This window comes from Plecotus auritus (assembly GCF_963455305.1).
Source record: "Plecotus auritus genome assembly, chromosome: 10".
Classification (NCBI taxonomy): domain Eukaryota; kingdom Metazoa; phylum Chordata; class Mammalia; order Chiroptera; family Vespertilionidae; genus Plecotus; species Plecotus auritus.
The window spans coordinates 7,347,399-7,366,819 of record NC_137785.1 but is presented as its reverse complement, the minus strand read 5'-3'; the positions used below and the strand labels follow the sequence as shown (position 1 = coordinate 7,366,819).

Below are 19,421 nucleotides of genomic sequence, written 5' to 3'. Positions count from 1 at the left end.
CCGAAGGGGCGGGACTTCCGGCATGCTCTCAGCGGGCATTTTGTCTTCTACGCAAACGCACCCTGTAGCCTGTTGCGGAGGTTCCAGATCGCTGCGTCCCGGTGGAGATGCCCCGACAGAGAAGGCGCGAGAGTCGTGGTGCGCACAGCACACGCGCGGGTGTGAAGCTCGGTGTCCCCACCCGGGTGACCCGCTCCATGGCCCGGAAAGGGACCGCCCTTCTCGCGGCGGCCGCTTCTCCCGCCGCTCCCCCCGGACTCCGCACACAAAGTCGGATGGCGGCGCCCGCCCAGAGGCGCGGGGCTGAGGTGAGTGCGCGTCCCCCGGGCCCTCACCGCCTCCTCACACCGAACAGAACCGCCCGGGTGCGGGCGCCTGTCACGTCCTGCAGCTCAGTCCGCATGGAGGACCGTGAGGAAGGCGGAGGGGAGAGAGGAGTGTTGTGTCTTCTGAGGACACAGCAAGTGCAGGGCAGAGAGGACAGGGGTGACTTGCATCTGAGGTTCCCCTGAGGGTGTGGGCTGTGAGGATTGGCGGACAGATCAGAGGCTGCAGGGAGGACGTCACAGACTCATTGGGGCTTTCCGGGCTGTGGAGACCCTGAGAGGACTGGGGTTGGCCTGCATCCGGCTGGACTATGGTACAAGCACTCTCAGATACCATAGTCCAAGTCCATGGTTGATCTCCTGGGATGGAATAGGAAGGGGACAGCTGAGGGAGTTTACCTGCGGTCTGAAGATATGAAGGAGGTAGATATTACACAGTGATGTGCACATCTAGAGAAAGAGGACGTGTGAGCTGATGGTGCTGGGGACCTGGTGTGGAGACTTAAGGGGGAAGCGTAAGCCCTGGTTGTCTTTGTCTTGGAGGCATGATCTGGAGACTGCAGTGGTATTACTTGCCAGGAATGCTGTGGCCCTGCAGGCATGGCCCAGAGCTCAGATGCATGCCCTCCCAGGCCCCAAACCCTCCGCTATAGCTGAGGGCAGTAACAGTGACTAATGAGCCTGTGATGAGAGATCAGCCTGCACTGGCATTAGGGCCTGGTGTCCACACTAAACTGGGGAGCCCTGGAGGAGGTTGAGGGTGGGAAGATGTGTAAGGGGCAGGATTGTGGGTTCTCAGAAAGACAGCTTTGGTCTCAGTTGTCTCAATTCTGGGAGTTTAAAAATGGCTGCGGAGTAAGTGGATGCTACCCAGACACACTCCCAGGACCAAATTGGAATTACAACTAAAATACAACAACAAAAAAATCCTGAACAATCTATTGTCTCCATTCTGACAGGTTGGCGTGGCCTTTGAGGACATTGCCCTGTACTTCTCCAGGGAGGAATGGAGCCTCCTTGATGAGGGTCAGAGACAGCTGTACCTGAATGTGATGCTGGAGAACTTTGAACTTGTATCCTCCCTGGGTAAGACCCTCACTCTCACCGTGACCTGGACTTGGCTTTACATATGCTCGTGCCCCTTTACCGGGATGTGCTCTGTCCTCACGGCTTGACCTTCAGGTTTTTTGGGCCCTTGCTGTTCTAGGGAGGACTGGTTTGTTTGCTCTGCCCTTTTCTTTTTCTGCAATCACAATACCTCCTGTACTGAACTCCCAGGGAGGGATTTGTGGTTGTTACTGTGGCAGGGAGCCTAATGGATTCCTCCTTGATTTGTGAGGAAAAGCATTCTTTATATTCCTGTTGGTCATTTGTACATGTTTTTGGGGAAATTGCCTGTATATCCTTAGCCTGTTTGTTAACCATATTTTTGGGCTAATGTCTCTGTTGAATACCTTCTATATTTTATATATTAATTATTTATTACATACAGTAAATGACTCGTCATTTTCCATGTGCTTAGTTGTGCTTTGCAGATATTTTGAGGGTTTTTCGTTTTGTTTTCTTTTGAATATATTTTTATTGATTTCAGAGAAGATGGGAGAGGAAGGGATAGATGGAAACATCAATAATGAGAGAAAATCATTGATTGGCTGCCTCCTGCATGCCCCCTACTGGGGATGGAGCCAGCAACCCAGGCATGTGACCTGACTGGGAATCGAACCTGGGAAATCTTGGTCCATGGGACGACACTCAATTCTTTGAACCACCACAGCCATGCTGTGCAGGATTTTTGTTTTTACAAATTCAATGTTTTTGGCTATCCTGCCTTCAGGAGGTTTAGTGTGGCCATCTTTCCAGCAGGCTCAGATGCTGTTTACCAGTGTGAATATTCAAACCTGGAAATGATTTTTGTGAGTTCATTTGGTCCAAACTTTCAACAGTTGCTAGGAAGCAAAATCTGAAGGCATTGATATAATGCTCCTGTGAATGGCAGTTTTGCACCTTATTTTATACATTACAATCGAAAGAGCAGGCATAGGTGGGTTACATGAAATTCATTGGTGATAGATTAAGGAGGCAGATGAGAGCAAAGTGGGGTTACTTCTGGAATCGGATAAAAAGTAAAATGATAGTTGGGTGCAGGATAGCTAATAATCAATACTAATAATATGAAAATAGCAATGAAAGTATTTATCATCTCTACTGTGGTGCATTTCGTTGTGCCCTGAGGAATCCCGAAAAAGCTAAGTTATCATAGATGCAAAAGACAATAGACAGGCTCGGTTAAGGTAAAGATTGACTTTTGTCTATGAATATTCTAGCTTAGGACATGTCTACCTGTCATGACTGCTTTTAGTTAGAAAGTTTAATTTTAAACCATCCTTTGTGGTCACTTTAGGTCTCTGCATTTCCCTGAGCTTGTCACTCTTTACTGATAAAGTATTTTTCACTCAGCGTATTTGTGTTTTTATTAGCCTGTAGTATAGTGTAAACATGTGTTTATTATTTAAATAGAGGCCCGGTACATGAATTTGTGCTCGGGTGGGGTCCCCCCAATCAGCCAGCCAGGGTAGGGACCTCAGGGGTTTGCTGGCCAGAGGAGGTTTGTTGTGGGAGCACACTGATTACCAGGGGGCAGCTCCTGTGTTGAGCATTTGACCCCTGGTGGTCAGTACATGTCATAGCTACTGGTCGACCGGTTGTTCCAGTGGTTCAGGTCATTCAATCGTAACAGTCACTTAGGCTTTTATATATATAGGATAGAGTCCCGGTGCATGAAATTCATACATGGTGTGGGGGGGGTGTCCCTCAGCCCAGCCTGCAACCTCTCCAATCTGGGATCCATCCAGGGACCCACAGGGATGGGGCCTAAACTGGCAGTCGGACATTCCTCTCCCAATCCAGGACCTCTGGCTCCTAACTGCTCGCTTGCCTTCCTGCCTTATCGCCCCTAACTGCCTCTGCTTGCAGGCCTGATCGCTCCTAACCGCCTCTGCCAGCCTGCTGATCGCCCCTAACCTCTCTACCTGCCTGCCTGATTGCCCCTAAATGCCTCTGCCTGCCGGCCAGATCGCTCCCTAACTGGTCCCCTGCCAGCCTCGTTGTCTCCTTACTGCCCCCCTGTCGGCCTGCCGGATTGCCCCAACCACTCTACCTGCCTGCCTTATTGCCGCTAACTGCCTCCCTGCCAGCCTCATCACCCCCTAACTGCTCCCCTTCTGGCCTAATCGCCCCCTAACTGCTCCCCTGCTGGCCTGGTTGCCCCTAACCACCTCTGCCTCTGCCCTGGCCACTGTGGCTTTGTCCAGAAGGAAGTCGGACGTCCAGAAGTTCTCCAGTTGATCTAGTCTAATTAGCATATTATCCTTTTATTAGTATAGATAGGAACTCCCAAGTATTTTTGTGACTCTCTCTCTGTATCTCGATAGTCGCTTTACTGTAGATATCTGAACTGTATCCACAATATCTCCAAGCAGTACGTTCATATGACTTGCAAATATTTTCTCCCACCCTGTAGATTGTCTTTTAATTTCATTTTGTTAATTGCTGTTGTGATGTGAAGACGCTGTTTCATTTGTTGTTGTCCAGACTTTAGTTTTGCCTTTTTGCCTATGGTTGGTGTCACATCCAGAAAATCATGTCTAAAGCTAATGTCCAAAGCTTTTTCTCTAGCTTGTCTTGCAGTAGTGTTGAGTTTTCGGATTGTCATTTAATTATTTCATTCAGTTTGAGTTCATTTTTATCAGTGGTGTCCAGTTTTGTTGTTTTCCTGTGAATATGCATTTTACCAGCACCATTCAGTGAAAAAACTATCTTTTCTTTCTTGAGTGAATTCTGGTTTTTGTCAAAGGATACTTGAATGTATGTGCCTGGGTTTATTTCCGTCTTGTCTGTTCTGTTCTATTGGTCTTTGTTTCTGTGTTTCTTCCAGTAACACACTGTTTGGTTGCTTTGGCTTTGTAATAGATTGAAGTCAGGATGTTTGATGCCACCAGGTTTGTTTTTGCTCAAGTCTGATTTTGCTTTCAAGGTCTTTTGGTTCCATACATTTCAAGATTCTGTTTTTATTTCTTTGTAAAATACCATTGGCATTATCATCTGGATTGCATTTAATCTGTAGATTGCTTTGCATAGTATAGACATTAAAAGGGTATTAAATTTCAAATCCTAAAGGAAAGATGTCTTTCCATTTGTTTGTGTTTTCTTCCATTTTTTCATCACTGTCTTGTGTTCAATGTACGGACCTTTCACCATTTTTGTGGAATTTTTTCTGAGCATTTTATTGTTGATCCTATTGCAAACTTGACTACTTTCTTCATTTCTCTATCAAAGAATTTATTGTTAATGTGTAGAAAGGAAACTGATGCTTGTGTGTTGACTTTTACATCCTGTAACCTTTCCAAATTTATTTTTTCTTTAAAATTTTTATTAATTTTAGGGAAAGGAAGTGAGACAGAAATAGACAGAAATAAAGAGGGGAGCCGAAACCGGTTTGGCTCAGTGGATAGAGCGTCGGCCTGCGGACTCAAGGGTCCCAGGTTCGATTCCGGTCAAGGGCATGTACCTTGGTTGCGGGCACATCCCCAGTGGGGGGCGTGCAGGAGGCAGCTGATCGATGTTCTCTCTCATCGATGTTTCTAACTCTCTATCCCTCCTCTCCCTTCCACTCTGTAAAAAATCAATAAAAATATAAAAAAAAAAAAAGAAAAAAAAAGAAAGGAAACTGATGCTTGTGTGTTGACTTTTACATCCTGTAACCTTTCCAAATTTATTTTTTCTTTAAAATTTTTATTAATTTTAGGGAAAGGAAGTGAGACAGAAATAGACAGAAATAAAGAGGGGAGCCGAAACCGGTTTGGCTCAGTGGATAGAGCATCGGCCTGCGGACTGAAGGGTCCCGGGTTCGATTCCGGTCAAGGGCATGTACCTTGGTTGCGGGCACGTCCCCAGTGGGGGGTGTGCAGGAGGCAGCTGATCGATGTTTCTTTCTCATCGATGTTTCTAGCTCTCTATCCCTCTCCCTTCCTCTCTGTAAAATATCAATAAAATATATTTAAAAAAAAAAAAAAAAGAGAGAGAGGGGAACTTTGACCTGCTGTTCCACTGATCTATGCATTCATTGGCTGTCCTCTGTGTGTGTCCTGAAGGGAGATCAAATCCACAACCTCAGGGTATTGGGACCACACTTTCAAGGAGCAAGCCACCTGGCCAGGGCTGGAATTTGTTTATTAATTTCAGAAGCTCATAGTGGGATCTTGACATTTTTCTCTATTGGGTCACATCATCTGACATCTCTTATTATGCCTTGTGGTTCATAGTGTCAGATGTAATATCTTTTTTTTTTATAAAAGCTTCTAGCTAATTTGAACTATGCTCTTTTTTGGTTTTTAAGATTTTGAAATTGATTTTTAGAAAAAGAGGGAGAGGGATAGTGAGAAACATGGAAGTGAGAGCAAAACATTGATTGCCTGCCTATCCTGTATGCCCCCTACCAGGGATAGAACCTGCAAACCCAGCATTTGCACTGACCAAGAACGTAATAGGCAACCTTTTGGTCCATGGGATAACAACCAACTCGTCCACACTGCCCAGGGCTGAGTTGTAATCTTTTTATTTCTTTTTTTTTTTTTTTAATAAATCTTTATTGTTCAGATTATTACAGGTGTTCCTCTTTTTTTCCCCCCATAGCTCCCCTCAACCTGATTCCCCACCCCACCCCATTCCCTTATCCCCCACCACTGTCTTCATCCATGGGTGTAAGATTTTTGTCCCATCTCTTCCCGCACCCCTCACACTCCCTTCCCCCTGAGAATTGTCAGTCCACTCCCTTTCTATGTCCCTGATTCTATTATATTCATCAGTCCATTCTGTTCATCAGATTTTCCATTCACTTGATTTTTAGATTCACTTGTTGGTTGGTATATATTTGTTGTCATTTTGTTGTTCATAATTTTATCTTTTTCTTCTTCTTCCTCTTCTTAAAGAATATCCTTCAGCATTTCATATAATTCTGGTTTGGTGATGAACTCCTTTAGCTTTTTCTTGTCTGTGAAGCTCTTTATCTGACCTTCAACTCTGAATGATAGCTTTGCTGGGTAGAGTAATCTTGGTTGTAGGTTCTTGCTGTTCATCACTTTGAATATTTCTTGCCACTCCCTTCTGGCCTGCATAGTTTCTGTTGAGAAATCAGCTGACAGTCATATGGGTACTCCCTTGTAGGTAACTAACTGCTTTTCTCTTGCTGCTTTCCAGATTCTCTCTTTGTCTTTTTCCCCTGGCATTTTAATTATGATGTGTCTTGGTGTGGTCTTCTTTGGATTCCTCTTGTTCAGGGTTCTCTGCGCTTCCTGGACTTGCAAGTCTATTTCTTTCACCAGGTAGGGAAAATTTTCTGTCGTTGTTTCTTCTAATAGGTTTTCAATATTTTGTTCTTTCCCTTCTTCTTGCACCCCAAAAATTCGGATGTTGGTACGCTTAAAGTTGTCCCAGAGGCTCCTTACACTATCTTCACATTTTTAGATTATTTTTTCTTTTTGTTTTTCTGGTTGGGTGTTTTTTGTTTCCTCATATTTCAGATCTTTGGTTTGATTCTTGGGGTACATTGATCTACAGTTGAGTTTCTGTATATTCTTTATTTCAGACAGGGTATGCTTAATTTCTGACTGGTCCTTTTCCATTTTTTTGGCATTCTCATTAAGATCCTTAAAGGTCTCACTAATTTCCTCAGCGGTTTTTAGAAGATTCTTGAGTAACCTTATAAATGTGGTTCTGAACTCTATGTCGTCCAGTAGTTTGCTTTCCTCCATTTCTTTCATTCTTGACATGTTTCTTTGTCTCCGCATTTTGCTTCTTCCTTGTGTTGATGAAGTGGCTTTGTGTGGTAGGTGACCTATAGGGGCCAGTAGCTCAGCCTCCCCAATCACGTAAGGTGGACGCCTTTGGTACACCCCTTTGTGGGCTGAGTGCAAAGTCTTGGTGTAGTTAAGCCTTGATTGCTGTTGGTACACTGGGAGGAATTGACCTCCAGGCCAATTGGCTGTGAGGACCCGCTGTGTCTATAGTGGAAGAACTGCTGTGCTGGAGACACGCTTATGGGGCAGGACTTGTTTCAGTGGGGCTTTGGTGCTCACTGAGTCTGCCTCTTGAATGTATCACTTATGGATGTGAGGCATTGAAATCTGGTGTCTCACACTGACCACTAGATACACTAGCTTCTGGATCTCCAATGGGGTGCTGGTCAGCTACTGTCTGAGGCCACCCAGCAGGCGCTACAGCGAGAACTACAGTTTTCTCCTCTTTGCTTGGGGTTTGGAGGTTTTGGAGCTGCAGTTTGTTAGGTTAAGCTGTGATTGGGCAGGCCATTTATATGCAAAAGCCGCTGCGTGAAGCTTGGGTGGGTTTGTAGATTGTGTGGGGCGGGGTCTCAGTGCTAGTCAGCTGTCTCTGCGTCTCCGCGTTTCCAAGTCCCCGCGCCCTAACGCAGTAAACAATTATTCCTGCGCGCAGCCCTGCAAGCAAGCCACCCTCACTTTCCGACCCCACAGCAGACAGTCCAGCTTCTCCCCGTAGGAGTTTGGGTCCCCAGCGTCTCCCCAGAAACTGGAGTTCAGAGTTATCTGGAGCTTGTCTCCCTTCGGGTTGAAAGAAGCAGCACACCCAGACACCCGCTGCCAGCCCGATTCGCGCGCCTCCATACCTCAGCTTTTCAGCGCTTGTGCATGTCTCAGTGCTCTTTTCTCTTTCCTTCTAGTTGTAGAACTTCCACTCAGCCAGCTTTCCTGTGTTTCTGGGTGATAGACGTTTAGTCTTTTAGTAGTAGTTTTGAAATTGTTGTGCGAGGCAGCAGTTTAGGTGTTTACCTATGCCGCCATCTTGGTTTCTCCTGGTGTTTTTTTTTTTTTGCTAGCTTTGAGTTTTAATTCTCGTGTTTCTAGTTTTCTGAGGTGCAATATTAGATTGTTCATATGAGATCTTTTTTCTTTTTTTTTTTTTTTTTTAAATATATTTTATTGATTTTTTACAGAGAGGAAGGGAGAAAGATAGAGATTTAGAAACATCGATGAGAGAGAAACATCGATCAGCTGCCTCCTGCACACCTCCTACTAGGGATGTGCCCGCAACCAAGGTACATGCCCTTGACTGGAATCGAACCTGGGACCTTTCAGTTCACAGGCCGAGGCTCTATCCACTGAGCCAAACCAGTTAGGGCGAGATCTTTTTTCTTAATGTAGGCATTTATCTCTATAAAATTTCCTCGTAGAATTGCATTTCATGCATTTTATACAGAAGTTTTGATAAATTGTGTTTCTGTTTCCTTTGCCTTTATCTAATTTTGAGTTCTCTTTGTGTGTGTGTTTGTTTTTGTTTTTTTTTGTCTTTGACTCACTGATTGTTTAGGAGTGTGTTAGTTTCACGTATTTGTGAATTTTCCAGCTTTCTTGAAACTACAATTGATTTTTGCTTTCATACATTGTGATACTCAACATGATTTCTTCCCCAAGTTTGAGACTTATTTTTTTACCTAATGTAGAGAATGTTTCATGTGGGCATGAGAAGAATTTGGATGGTATGTTCTGTATATATTCATTACTTCCCTTTGCTCTAAAGTGTAGTCAAACTTCAGTTATTCCTTATTGCTTTTGGATGGCATGATGTACCTGTTGTTGAAGTGGCAATGTACCTACTAATACTGGGTTTCTTTATCTGCCTTCGGATCTGATATTGTTTTCTTTTTTATATATATATATATTTATTGATTTCAGAGAGGAAGGGAGAGGGATAGCGATAGAAACATCAATGATGAGAGAGAATCATTGATCGGCTGCCTCCTGCACACTCCTCACTGTGGATCGAGCCCGTAACCCAGGCATGTGCCCTTGACCATGATTGAACTCAGGACCCTTCAGTCCGCAGGCCGACGCTCTATCCACTGAGCCAAACCAGCCAGAGCTGATATTATTTTCTTAATATACTTAGTTGCTATGTTGTTCAGTGCATAATACTTAATATTGTCATTCTCTTAATGAATTGACTTCTTTATCATTCTATGATTACCATTGTCTTTGGTGACAGTTTTTGAAGCAGTCTTTTTTGTCTGGTACAATTTTAGCAACCCCTGCTTTTTATTATTATTATTTCACATTTTCAATGAATATTTTGTTTTGTAAGGATTTAATATGTAAACAAATACAGAAAAACAAGCATTATAGCAACAAAACAATATTTCTTGTTAGGTAGCAATTTTAAAGACACTTCACCAACAAGTATTCTTTTATATATAAGACTAGAAGCCCGATGCATGAAGATTCGTGCAAGAATGGGCCTTCCTTTCCCTAGCTGCTGGCATGGCCTTTCTGCTCCGGCCCCAGAGCCGCCTCTTTCTGCTCTGGCCCCGCCTTCCCACGCTGCCCAGAGGCCCTGAGTGGCTGGGGTGGTACGGAACGCTGCATTGTCGCCAAGCCCTCGGCCACTTGGCGCCTGCGTATGAAAATTAACCCACCATCTGTTTGCTTAATTTGCATACTCACTCCTGATTGGCTGGTGGGCGTCGTGAAGGTATGGTCAATTTGCATCTTTCTCTGTTATTAGTGTAGATGCTACTATCTCTGCATTAAAGTTTACCTTCCTATGGAATAACTTTACAGGATCTTTAGATTTTAAGCCACAAAAACAAGATTCATGCTGGCAAAGCGACCTGGAAACACCTTTCCTGTTCTCACAATTAGTCTAATTTAAACTTGTGAAGAGACTTTTTCAAAGGGGAAAGACAATGCACTTAGGGAGGAGATGGCTGGGGCTCCCCTAAGTAAATCCCTGCCAAAGGGCAGTCTTATCATCTGAAGGACTGAAATGTTGAAGACAGATTGAAAGCTAGGGGAAAAAATACCTGTATCTTTGGTGTGTCTGCTCTATTCAAGCAGTTGTCTGCAGATTTATAATAAAGCAAATAAACAAAACCATAGAGATAAGACTTTATAAATTAAACTAGAGGCCCGATGCATGAAAATTCATGCAAGAGTAGTCCTTCCTTCCCCCAGCTGCCGGCACCGGCTTCCCTTCAGCAACTGGGACCCAGGCTTCCCTCCTCCGGCCACCCGCGGGCACTCGGGACTCGGGCTGGCTTCCCTTGGGCCTCCCACAGGCACCTGGGACTGGGCTGGCTTCCCTCTGGCCCCTGCTTTGTCAGAAAGGACGTCGGAATGACATCCGGAAGATGTCTGGTCTAATTAGCATATTAGCCTTTTATTATTATAGATGATATTAGGTTAAAGTTCTAAGGAAGTGACAGAATAAAACACCGATATTCATTATCAATCCTAAATGACTTTACCTGTTGCAACTGAAACTTTAAGTGAGGTTTTTATTCTTAAGTACAGTTAATTGCTGCTTTAAAGTAGATTTATTCATGTTTCCCATTTAGAATCTTTAAAATTTGTTATAAGTTCTTTAAAGAAGAAATAATTCACATATGAACAACATAAGCACTGAGCTGATAATGATCCTCTCACCCATCTTGGATTAACTGAGTAAGTATTACAATTGAAAGTGATGTTTTTCCTGATATAGCCATTTTATAAAATGGCACAATATAAATTTTCTCCATCAGAATAAAAGATGGGAAAATCAGATTACAATGTATTTTCTGAGGAAAATATGTTTGTTTCTCAAAAGAGTGTTTTCAATCATTTTACAAGCTAACAATTTTTTAGAGAGCCAGACAAATTTAAATGAAGGAACAATTATTTCTAGATGTTAAGAGAATGAGTACATACAGTAAATTTTGGTTGGTCCTTAAGCAGTTTTTGTAGGAAGTTGTTTATAGAAAACCAATCTCCATTTCAAGGTTGTGTTTAACAGTAAAGTTAGAAATAGAGGCTAGGACCAGGGGTGGGCAAACTTTTTGACTCGAGGGCCACAATGGGTTCTTAAACTGGACTGGAGGGCCGGAACAAAAGCATGGATGGAGTGATTGTGTGAACTAATATAAATTCAAAGTAAAGGAGCGGAGGGGAGAGCAAGAGAACCCTCCGCTCTTTCGGCTCCGCGGGCCGGATAGAACAGCCGAACTGGCCGGATCCGGCCCACGGGCCGAGTTTGCCCATGGCTGGGCTAGGACTCTGATTCTTAGTTTAGAGGATAATAGGTGATATTGTCCCAAAAGGGAAAAATAAATTTATTTCTTTTGGTAGATAATATTAGTAAATAATTTTTGAAATACATAATATGACTTCCCTTCTAAATCTTTGGCATTTGTGAGTCTTTAGAGAATAAGGTTTTTAGGTAACCCCAATCCTCAATATAAAAATTCAGGGGAGCTAGTTTTTAATTAAAAGAAAAAAAGGTTAATCTTAATTTTAAAGTGACCTAAGTTTTATTCTGCACTGTTACATAAACCAATTAGATGTCTGTGAAGTCCTTTGAAATACAACAGAGGCCATTATACCTCACAGGTTTCACACATGCATTCTGCAGTGAGATTTATATGACTAGAATTTACCCCACACTTTTGCAAAGTAAACATTTAAATGTCTCAGTCTCATTTTTCATAAGGCCAGCTTTTCGAAATATCAAAGTTATTACAGTGAGATGATGGTTAACTCACATATTGTGTGGTATGAAGTTAGCCTCAAGTTTAAGTATTCTATATAATAAAAGGCTAATATGCAAATCGACCAAATGGCTGAACGACCGGACTCTGACGCGCACTGACCACCAGGGGGGCAGATGTTCAATGCAGGAGCTGCCCCCTGGAGGTCAGTGTGCTCCTATAGGAGGAGCGCCGCTCAGCCAGAAGCCCTGAACCGGGCTCACGGCTGGCCAGCAGGCCTAAGCCATCAGTCAGACATCCCCCGAGGGCTTCCGGACTGCAGGAGGGCGCAGGCTGCGCTGAGGGACTCCCCCACAGTGCACGAATGTCGTGCACCAGGCCTCTAGTTTTTAATATTTAACCCAAGTCTTTGTACTGGCTGAGATGAAAACTACAAAATTTCTATAACTCTGATTGGCATTTTTCCCTGTGTATATTTTTGATCACCAACTTCTAATCTCATATGCAATCTTAGGAGCTCAGGTAGTTTTATGTAGTCATCATATAGTAGCATAGAAAATACCATGTAAAAGTAAAATTATTTTCAAGTTTCTTTGTTTTTAAAGTGTTCCATGTGCAGTATTAAATCAACTTACATGTTACAGAAATCCATAATGATGACAAGTAATACTTTTATAAAAGATCAGCAAGCAGTTAAACAAGAATAATTTGTTCAAGTATGAAGACATTAAAAGATGAAAAAAACTCTCTAGGCACATTCTAATCTAAATAATGCCAAAAATAAAATTTTCACTTGAATGTTTAAGAGGGATACAAAGGTACTGAGAAGGAATGTCATAGTGTCAGAGACAAATATCAGTATATAAACTCAAAATGGTTTTGAATATTTTGGTAACAAATATTGTCCAACAAAACAGGAACAAAAATACTTATCAGAAATAAGGCAACAAGTCTGTCTACTGTTCAGAAGCTGTATCATAGAATGTTTTGGGGGAAATTTCATAGCTAATAGTTATTTCATCCATGTTATCATTACTGTCTGCACAAAATCCAAAATCATCTCCAGTGTCAGAGTATGAATGAATGTAGTCATTTTCCTCTTCTTGCTCTTCTTCATCATATTTCTCTTCTCCGGTATCATCTTCCTCATGATCAGGGTCTTTGTTACTTTTCTCCTTTATTCCTTCTTGCTCTTCATTTTCTTCATTGAATTTTTCACCATCGCCTTTCAGTGTACTGGGCTATACTCAACCAATTGAGCCCCAGCAGTGAGGCACTCCTTTCTCTTATGTCTATCTACTACATAAATTTTTGCTTTGATTTCCAAGAGATTTACATATAACAACTCATGCTCTTCACAGTCTATTTCATCTTGGTAACTTCAATTTCATACAAAAAATTATGATATTTGACCCGCCACCACACACGTTTTGATGTCACAATTCATAGCTTTTTATATTGTGTATATTGTGTATGTATTAAGATACATAATGTCACCTTTCCTATTTTTATTGGTTTCCATTTTTAACCTTTGTAGTAGAGTTACATAATGTACATTCCACAAATGGACTGTTACACTATTGTGTGTTTGATGGCATTCTCAGGTGTACCAGTGAGATTTACAGTTTCCTCTGTATTCGTGTTTCTGTTTAATATTCTTTCATTTCATCTTGAAGAATTTCTTTCCGCATTTCTAATAAGTTAGGTTGAGTGGCGATGAACTTCCTTAGGTTTTGTCTGAATAAGTATTTCTTCTTTCTTTTTTTTTTTATATATTCCTTTTTATTGATTTCAGAGAGGAAGGGAGAAGGGAGAGAGAGATAGAAACATCAATGATGAGAGAGAATCATTGATCGGCTGCCTCCTGCACGCCCCCAACTGGGGATCGAACCTGGGACCCTTCAGTCCACAGGCTGATGCTCTATCCACTGAGCCAAGCCGGCTAGGGCTTTCTTCTTCTTTCTAAAGAACAGGTTTTCTGGATTACGTATTAATGTTTTTTATGGAGTATTTTGAATATATCATTTTATTTTCTCCTGGATGGCAAGATTTATTTGGTGAAGTTTACTAAAACACTTATTCGGTCGTTTTCCTGTGTGCAGTAGTTTCTCTTTGTACTTTCACAATTCTCTTTGCCTTTGATTTTCTGATACTTTCATTATGCTGAGTCTTGGTGAAGTCCAGTTTGCATGGGATCTGGACAGGGACCTGTGAGAGTGCGTGCACTTGATTATTCACATCTCTTTTACAGATTTGGGTCGTCAATCTTCAGCGTGTTTTTTAAAATAAACTTTCTATACCTTTTTCTTTTTCCCTCCCTGTTCTTTCTCTCTGTCTCTTCCCCCCCCCCCCCCCCCCCCCCCCCCAGTATTTCCTAGGATTCCCATAATGCAGTATCGGCTCTCTCGATGGTGTTACTTAATTTACAGCGCTGTATTCTTTACATTATTTTTCTTTTTTTCTCTCCACCTGGATTATTTTAAGTGACATGTCTTTGACATCACGTATTCTTTCGTGTCTGATTTTGATACTCTTCATTCCATTTTTTTTCATTTCACTCATTGTAATTTGTCAACTCTAGCATTTGTTTCATTCTTTTTTTTTTTATGTTTTCTGTCTGATATTCTCCTTTTGCTTCTGTGTTGGTTTCTTTATTATGTTGGTTCTATTTGTGTTTTCTTGTAGCTCACGGTTATTTTTAAAAGTAAATATTTTGGATTCCTCATCAGGCTGTACATAGATCTCCATTAGTTTTGTATTGATTAGGGGAAGATTATTATGTTGTCTTGGTGGTGTCTTTGTTTTTAGTATTTGCTTCAGACCTGTGTTGCTGTCTCTACATTTGATGAAGCAGTTACCCTTTTACTCCTTTCAGCCTTAGGGGCCAATTCTGGCCGAGAGAAATAGAGTTATCTGCCTGTGGAATCAAGGGTGTTGGCTGGGAGAGGTGTTGTTTTGATCTTGAGAACAGGTTCAGCAGCCTTGCCTCCTTGATGCCCTATGAACTGAGGTTATAACAACAATGTATGAGTCCACAGTGGATTTGGCTGCAATTTTTTTCCATGACAATTGAGCGTCTTGGAGTCTGTGGTGGAAAATACTGCTTAGGTGTACTGATTTTTGTTTCTTTTCTAGAGTAGGTTGTGGCCAAAGGGATTTCTTTTATAGTTCATGCCAACAAACTATAGAGTCCTTTGATGTGTTGTGGGGAGTTCACACAGATGTTATATGGGCTTTTGTGGTTTTTTAAAACAAAAATTTCCAGTGTTTTCTATAGAACAGGCCACCAGCGTTAGTGGCTGATAGAGGTAACTCCAACCCTTGTTTTTGACCGTAGCCATTCAAATATATTTGCTCAACCAGTCTTCCCAATCATCCTTTCTAGGCAGTTCTCCCATTTTTGCTCTTCTGCATTGCTGTTTGTCTTTATTGGGTGCTAATTCCCATCTCCTATGTTTTCTTTGTTCATGGATAACTTGTACTGCTGTCCTGGGAGGGAGATGAATTCTTCTGCCATATTCCTGGTGTCACTCACATAGGTTGTTTTTTTGTTTTGTTTTGTTTTTGTTTTTTACTGTGGTTACTTTTATGCTTTGTTATACACAGCACCAGCCATCCAGCTCTTTAGGTTTTCTTTTAGGATTTTTATCATCTATTTCCCATGTAATGGCTCAACTGGGGCTTCAGGGGAAGAATCATTTGTGCGTCACAGGAGAAACATGACTCCATCCATGGCAGGTGGACCCAGTGGCAGTCTTGTCAGGGTGAAGGGCTGTTGGAGAGGAATTGATGCCAGGGCTTTGTTAAGTCATAACTATGAACCAATTTTGTTCACCAGTATTTTATTACCATTGCCAGTTCACCACTCCATTCTACTTGTTCTTCCTTATTGTTGACACTTTGCCAACTAACTACTCAGTTTCAGTATTTATCATTTCTACTCAGATTCCCAGCACATGGATAATCTTCACCTCTAAATGATGCACCTCAACCATTTACCCCACAGGTCTCTCTCGACTGCTTTCTAACCTTGGTCCATGCCTGCAGAGCCTTGGAGTGTGCATGTGTCATTATATTGACCTTGAACATCATGTGCTTTAATACTGTGGTTTTTTAATGGGATTGAGCACATACAGGTTATTCTACACAAACTCACATCACCAGCATGAAATCTCCCACAGGAAGGCATTATGAAGAAGAAACAGCAAGTGGCCCGGCCAGTGTAGCTTAATTGTTGAGCGCCGACCTAGGAACCAGGAGGTCACAATTTCATTCCTGGTCAGGGCACATGCCGGGGTTGCAGGATCAATCCCCAGTAGGGCGGGCACGGGGGGCGGGGGGGGCGGGGAGGAATGCAGCCGATTGATTTTCTCCCATTATTGATGTTTCTCTCGCTCGCTCTTGCTCTCTCGTTCTCCCTTCCTATCTGAAAGCAATAAAAATATATTATAAAAAAAGAAGAAACAACTAGTGGACCCTGCCTCTCTTCCAGTGCACCTTGCCTCTTTTCTTAGTGTCCTATCATATGCTCATGTCCCTCCCTTGGTGAGGTCTCCACCATTGGTTGACCTTTGGGGTCAAGTAATGTATAACAGCCTTTCCCTCAGAGTCTAACTCGCTTGTCTTGAAAAACATACCTAACTGTGACAGCTAAACATTTGTGATGAGGATATTCCTTCCCCCTAAGATCAACATGTACCTCACCAGCGTTTCCTTTTGTTCAGGTTGCTGCTGTGGAGCAGAGAATGTGGAGGCACCGACTGAGCAGAAAGTTTGTGTAAGAGTGTCACAGGCCAGGAATCCCAAGGTAGCCTTGTCTTCCCAGAAGAGCCACCCCTGTGAAGGTTGTGGGCCGGTCTTGAGAAAAATTTTCCACATTATTGACCTACAGGGAACACAACGCAGCCAGATACTGTTGACTTGTGGGGCATGCGCAAAACGATTTTATGTCAGTACAAAATTTCACCAGGACCAGGAGCAACATATGAGAGAGAAGCATTCCATCAGCGGTGTGGACAGGATCTCACTTGCAGAAGGCTGCAATTTCAATGTGTCGCAGAAGCATTTTACCTGCGGGGAGGTTGAGCCAGGCATCCTTACAGGGTCAGGACATCTCCACCAAAAGGCTACTCGGACCAGGGATAAGTCAAATGAAATATCGATGTCTGCCATGGCTTTTCAAAGTAGAAAAAATGATCACACCAGGAAAGAATATAAGAGAGCGATTGGCCGAAAACACACATTTGTTCAAGACAATAGTGTTTGTACTAGAAGACAGCGTTTAGTGTGCCATGAATGTGGAAAGTGTTTCACCAGAATTTCTAGTTTTTTTTATCACCAGAGACTTCACACTGGGGAAAAGCCCTTCGAGTGCAGTGAATGTGGGAAATCTTATACCGGTAGCACTGGTCTCCTTTATCATCAGAGAGTTCACACTGGAGAAAGGCCCTATAAGTGCAGTGAATGTGGGAAATCTTTTAGCAGGATCGATTCCCTTCGTATTCATCTGAGAGTTCACACTGGTGAAAGGCCTTATAAGTGCCATGAATGTGGGAAATGTTTTACCACTAGCACTGGCCTTCGTCATCATCAGAGATTTCACACTGGAGAAAAGCCCTATAAGTGCAATGAGTGTGGGAAATCTTTCACCAGTAGCACTGGCCTTGGTTATCATCAGAGACTTCACAGAGGAGAAAGGCCTTATGAGTGCAGTGAATGTGGGAAATCTTTTACCTGTAGTAGTAGCCTCCGTTATCATCAGAGATTTCACACAGGAGAAAGGCCTTATCAGTGCAGTGAATGTGGGAAGACTTTTACCATGATTAGATGCCTTCGTCGTCACCAGATAGTTCACACAGGAGAAAGGCCTTATGAGTGCAGCGAGTGTGGGAAAACGTTTACCATGATCCATTATCTTCGTCGCCATCACAGTGTTCACACTGGAGAAAGACCTTACAAGTGCAGTGAATGTGGCAAATCCTTTACCACAATTTATAGCCTTCGTAATCATCGGAGATTTCACACAGGGGAAAAGCCTTATGAGTGCAGTGAATGTGGGGAATCTTTTTCCATGCTCTATTCCCTTCGGAGTCACCAGAGAGTTCACACTAGAGAAAGGCCTTACGTGTGCCGTGAGTGTGGGAAATCTTTTATCAGTAGCAGTGGCCTCCGTTATCATCAGAGATTTCACACTGGAGAAAGGCCTTATGAGTGCAGTGAATGTGGGAAATCTTTTACCAAGAACCAAACCCTTCATTATCATCAGAGAATTCACACTAGACAAGGCCCTTATACGTGCATTGAATGTGGAAAAACTTTTACCAGTATCCTAAGCCTTCGTTGTCACCAGAGAGTTCACACTAGAGAAAGGACTTAGTAGTGTAGTTAACGTGGCGAATTTTGTACCCAAAATTCTAACCTTATTCTGCACATAAGGCTTCACATGGGAGGAAGGTTGTATATGTATAGGAAATGTACAGTTTTTAAGATCAGTCTTAGCAATACTATAGGAAACTCTATTTGTCTGACTTGAATCTCATACATTCAAATGTCAAAAGTAGGGAGATTCCCTATAATCTTTACTTATGTGAAAAGCATGTGTGTGTATGTTGCACTTTCTAATTTACCCAGATGTCCTGCCAGATCTATGTCCCTGAATGTGTCTGTTGCTGAAGCAATGTCACCTATACCACCTATAAGGTGTCCACAGATGGCATCAGTCACCATCCTCATTGGCGCAGGGAAGCTAACTCTGTTCTCTGATTTGTTGGGAACTGGGAGCAGCCTTTGGTAGATGTGTATTTGCTACCCCTGTATCCGTAGTAAAATGTCTGGCTAATTGTTCTGCCTAATCTGGTATGAGCTTTGGCAATTTTCTTTAACAAAAGGGAAGTGGGACAACAAAGATGGATGTTGGAATTTCACTCATTTTGTGCCTTTTTTGCTTTATAAAATAAATGTTTTTTTGTATTGGATTAATATCTTAATTTTTAATTTTTTAATGCAATGAACACTACTTTTAACCCGCACTACTGACATTCTCCATCACTTTCAGAAGACCAGTCATCTGATAACACCACAAGCCCTTGCTTTGTCGTGTTCTCCCATTTTTCTGGTTTCCGCTCATGGGTGTTCTTGGGTTGGAACATGTGTCTGAGGAGGCCAGATGCTTTGGAGTCCCAAAGCCAGTGCAGAGGGAAATAGGAGGGCAGTGATCAGACTCCCCATGCCCTGGATCAGGCATCCTGGATTTGAACTTCAGATTCTCAAATATCCCTGGACTCCCAGAGAAACGACGCCTCTCTCTGGTCTGGGTTTCTGGTTTCTCCTGTGTAAAACAAGTGCAAGGTGTGTTTCCACCCCTGAGCTCTTGGAGGTGAAGAGCTAAGATTTCCTGTTGCAGTAAAGCAGCTGCAGCCTGTGTTGACTTGAGCAACTCCTACCTCTGCCAGCACAGACATTCCCAGGCCAGGCACCCCTCACTCCCACAAGGCCCACAAGCACCCTTGTATGTTATAGAAAGAAAAGTGGCTTTTAAGAACCTG

The 19,421-nt window shown here is 42.6% G+C and overlaps 1 protein-coding gene across 1 annotated transcript; it reads left to right on the top strand.

The window, feature by feature from the left end:
- Window positions 1–18,851, top strand: LOC308234975 (uncharacterized protein). Its single transcript, XM_080643512.1, has 3 exons — window positions 1–308; window positions 1,286–1,412; window positions 16,602–18,851. The coding sequence occupies exons 1-3, from the start codon at window positions 108–110 to the stop codon at window positions 18,251–18,253; spliced, it is 1,980 nt and encodes a 659-aa protein (XP_080499638.1). The 5' UTR covers window positions 1–107; the 3' UTR covers window positions 18,254–18,851.
- The last annotated feature ends 570 nt before the right edge of the window (window positions 18,852–19,421 follow it).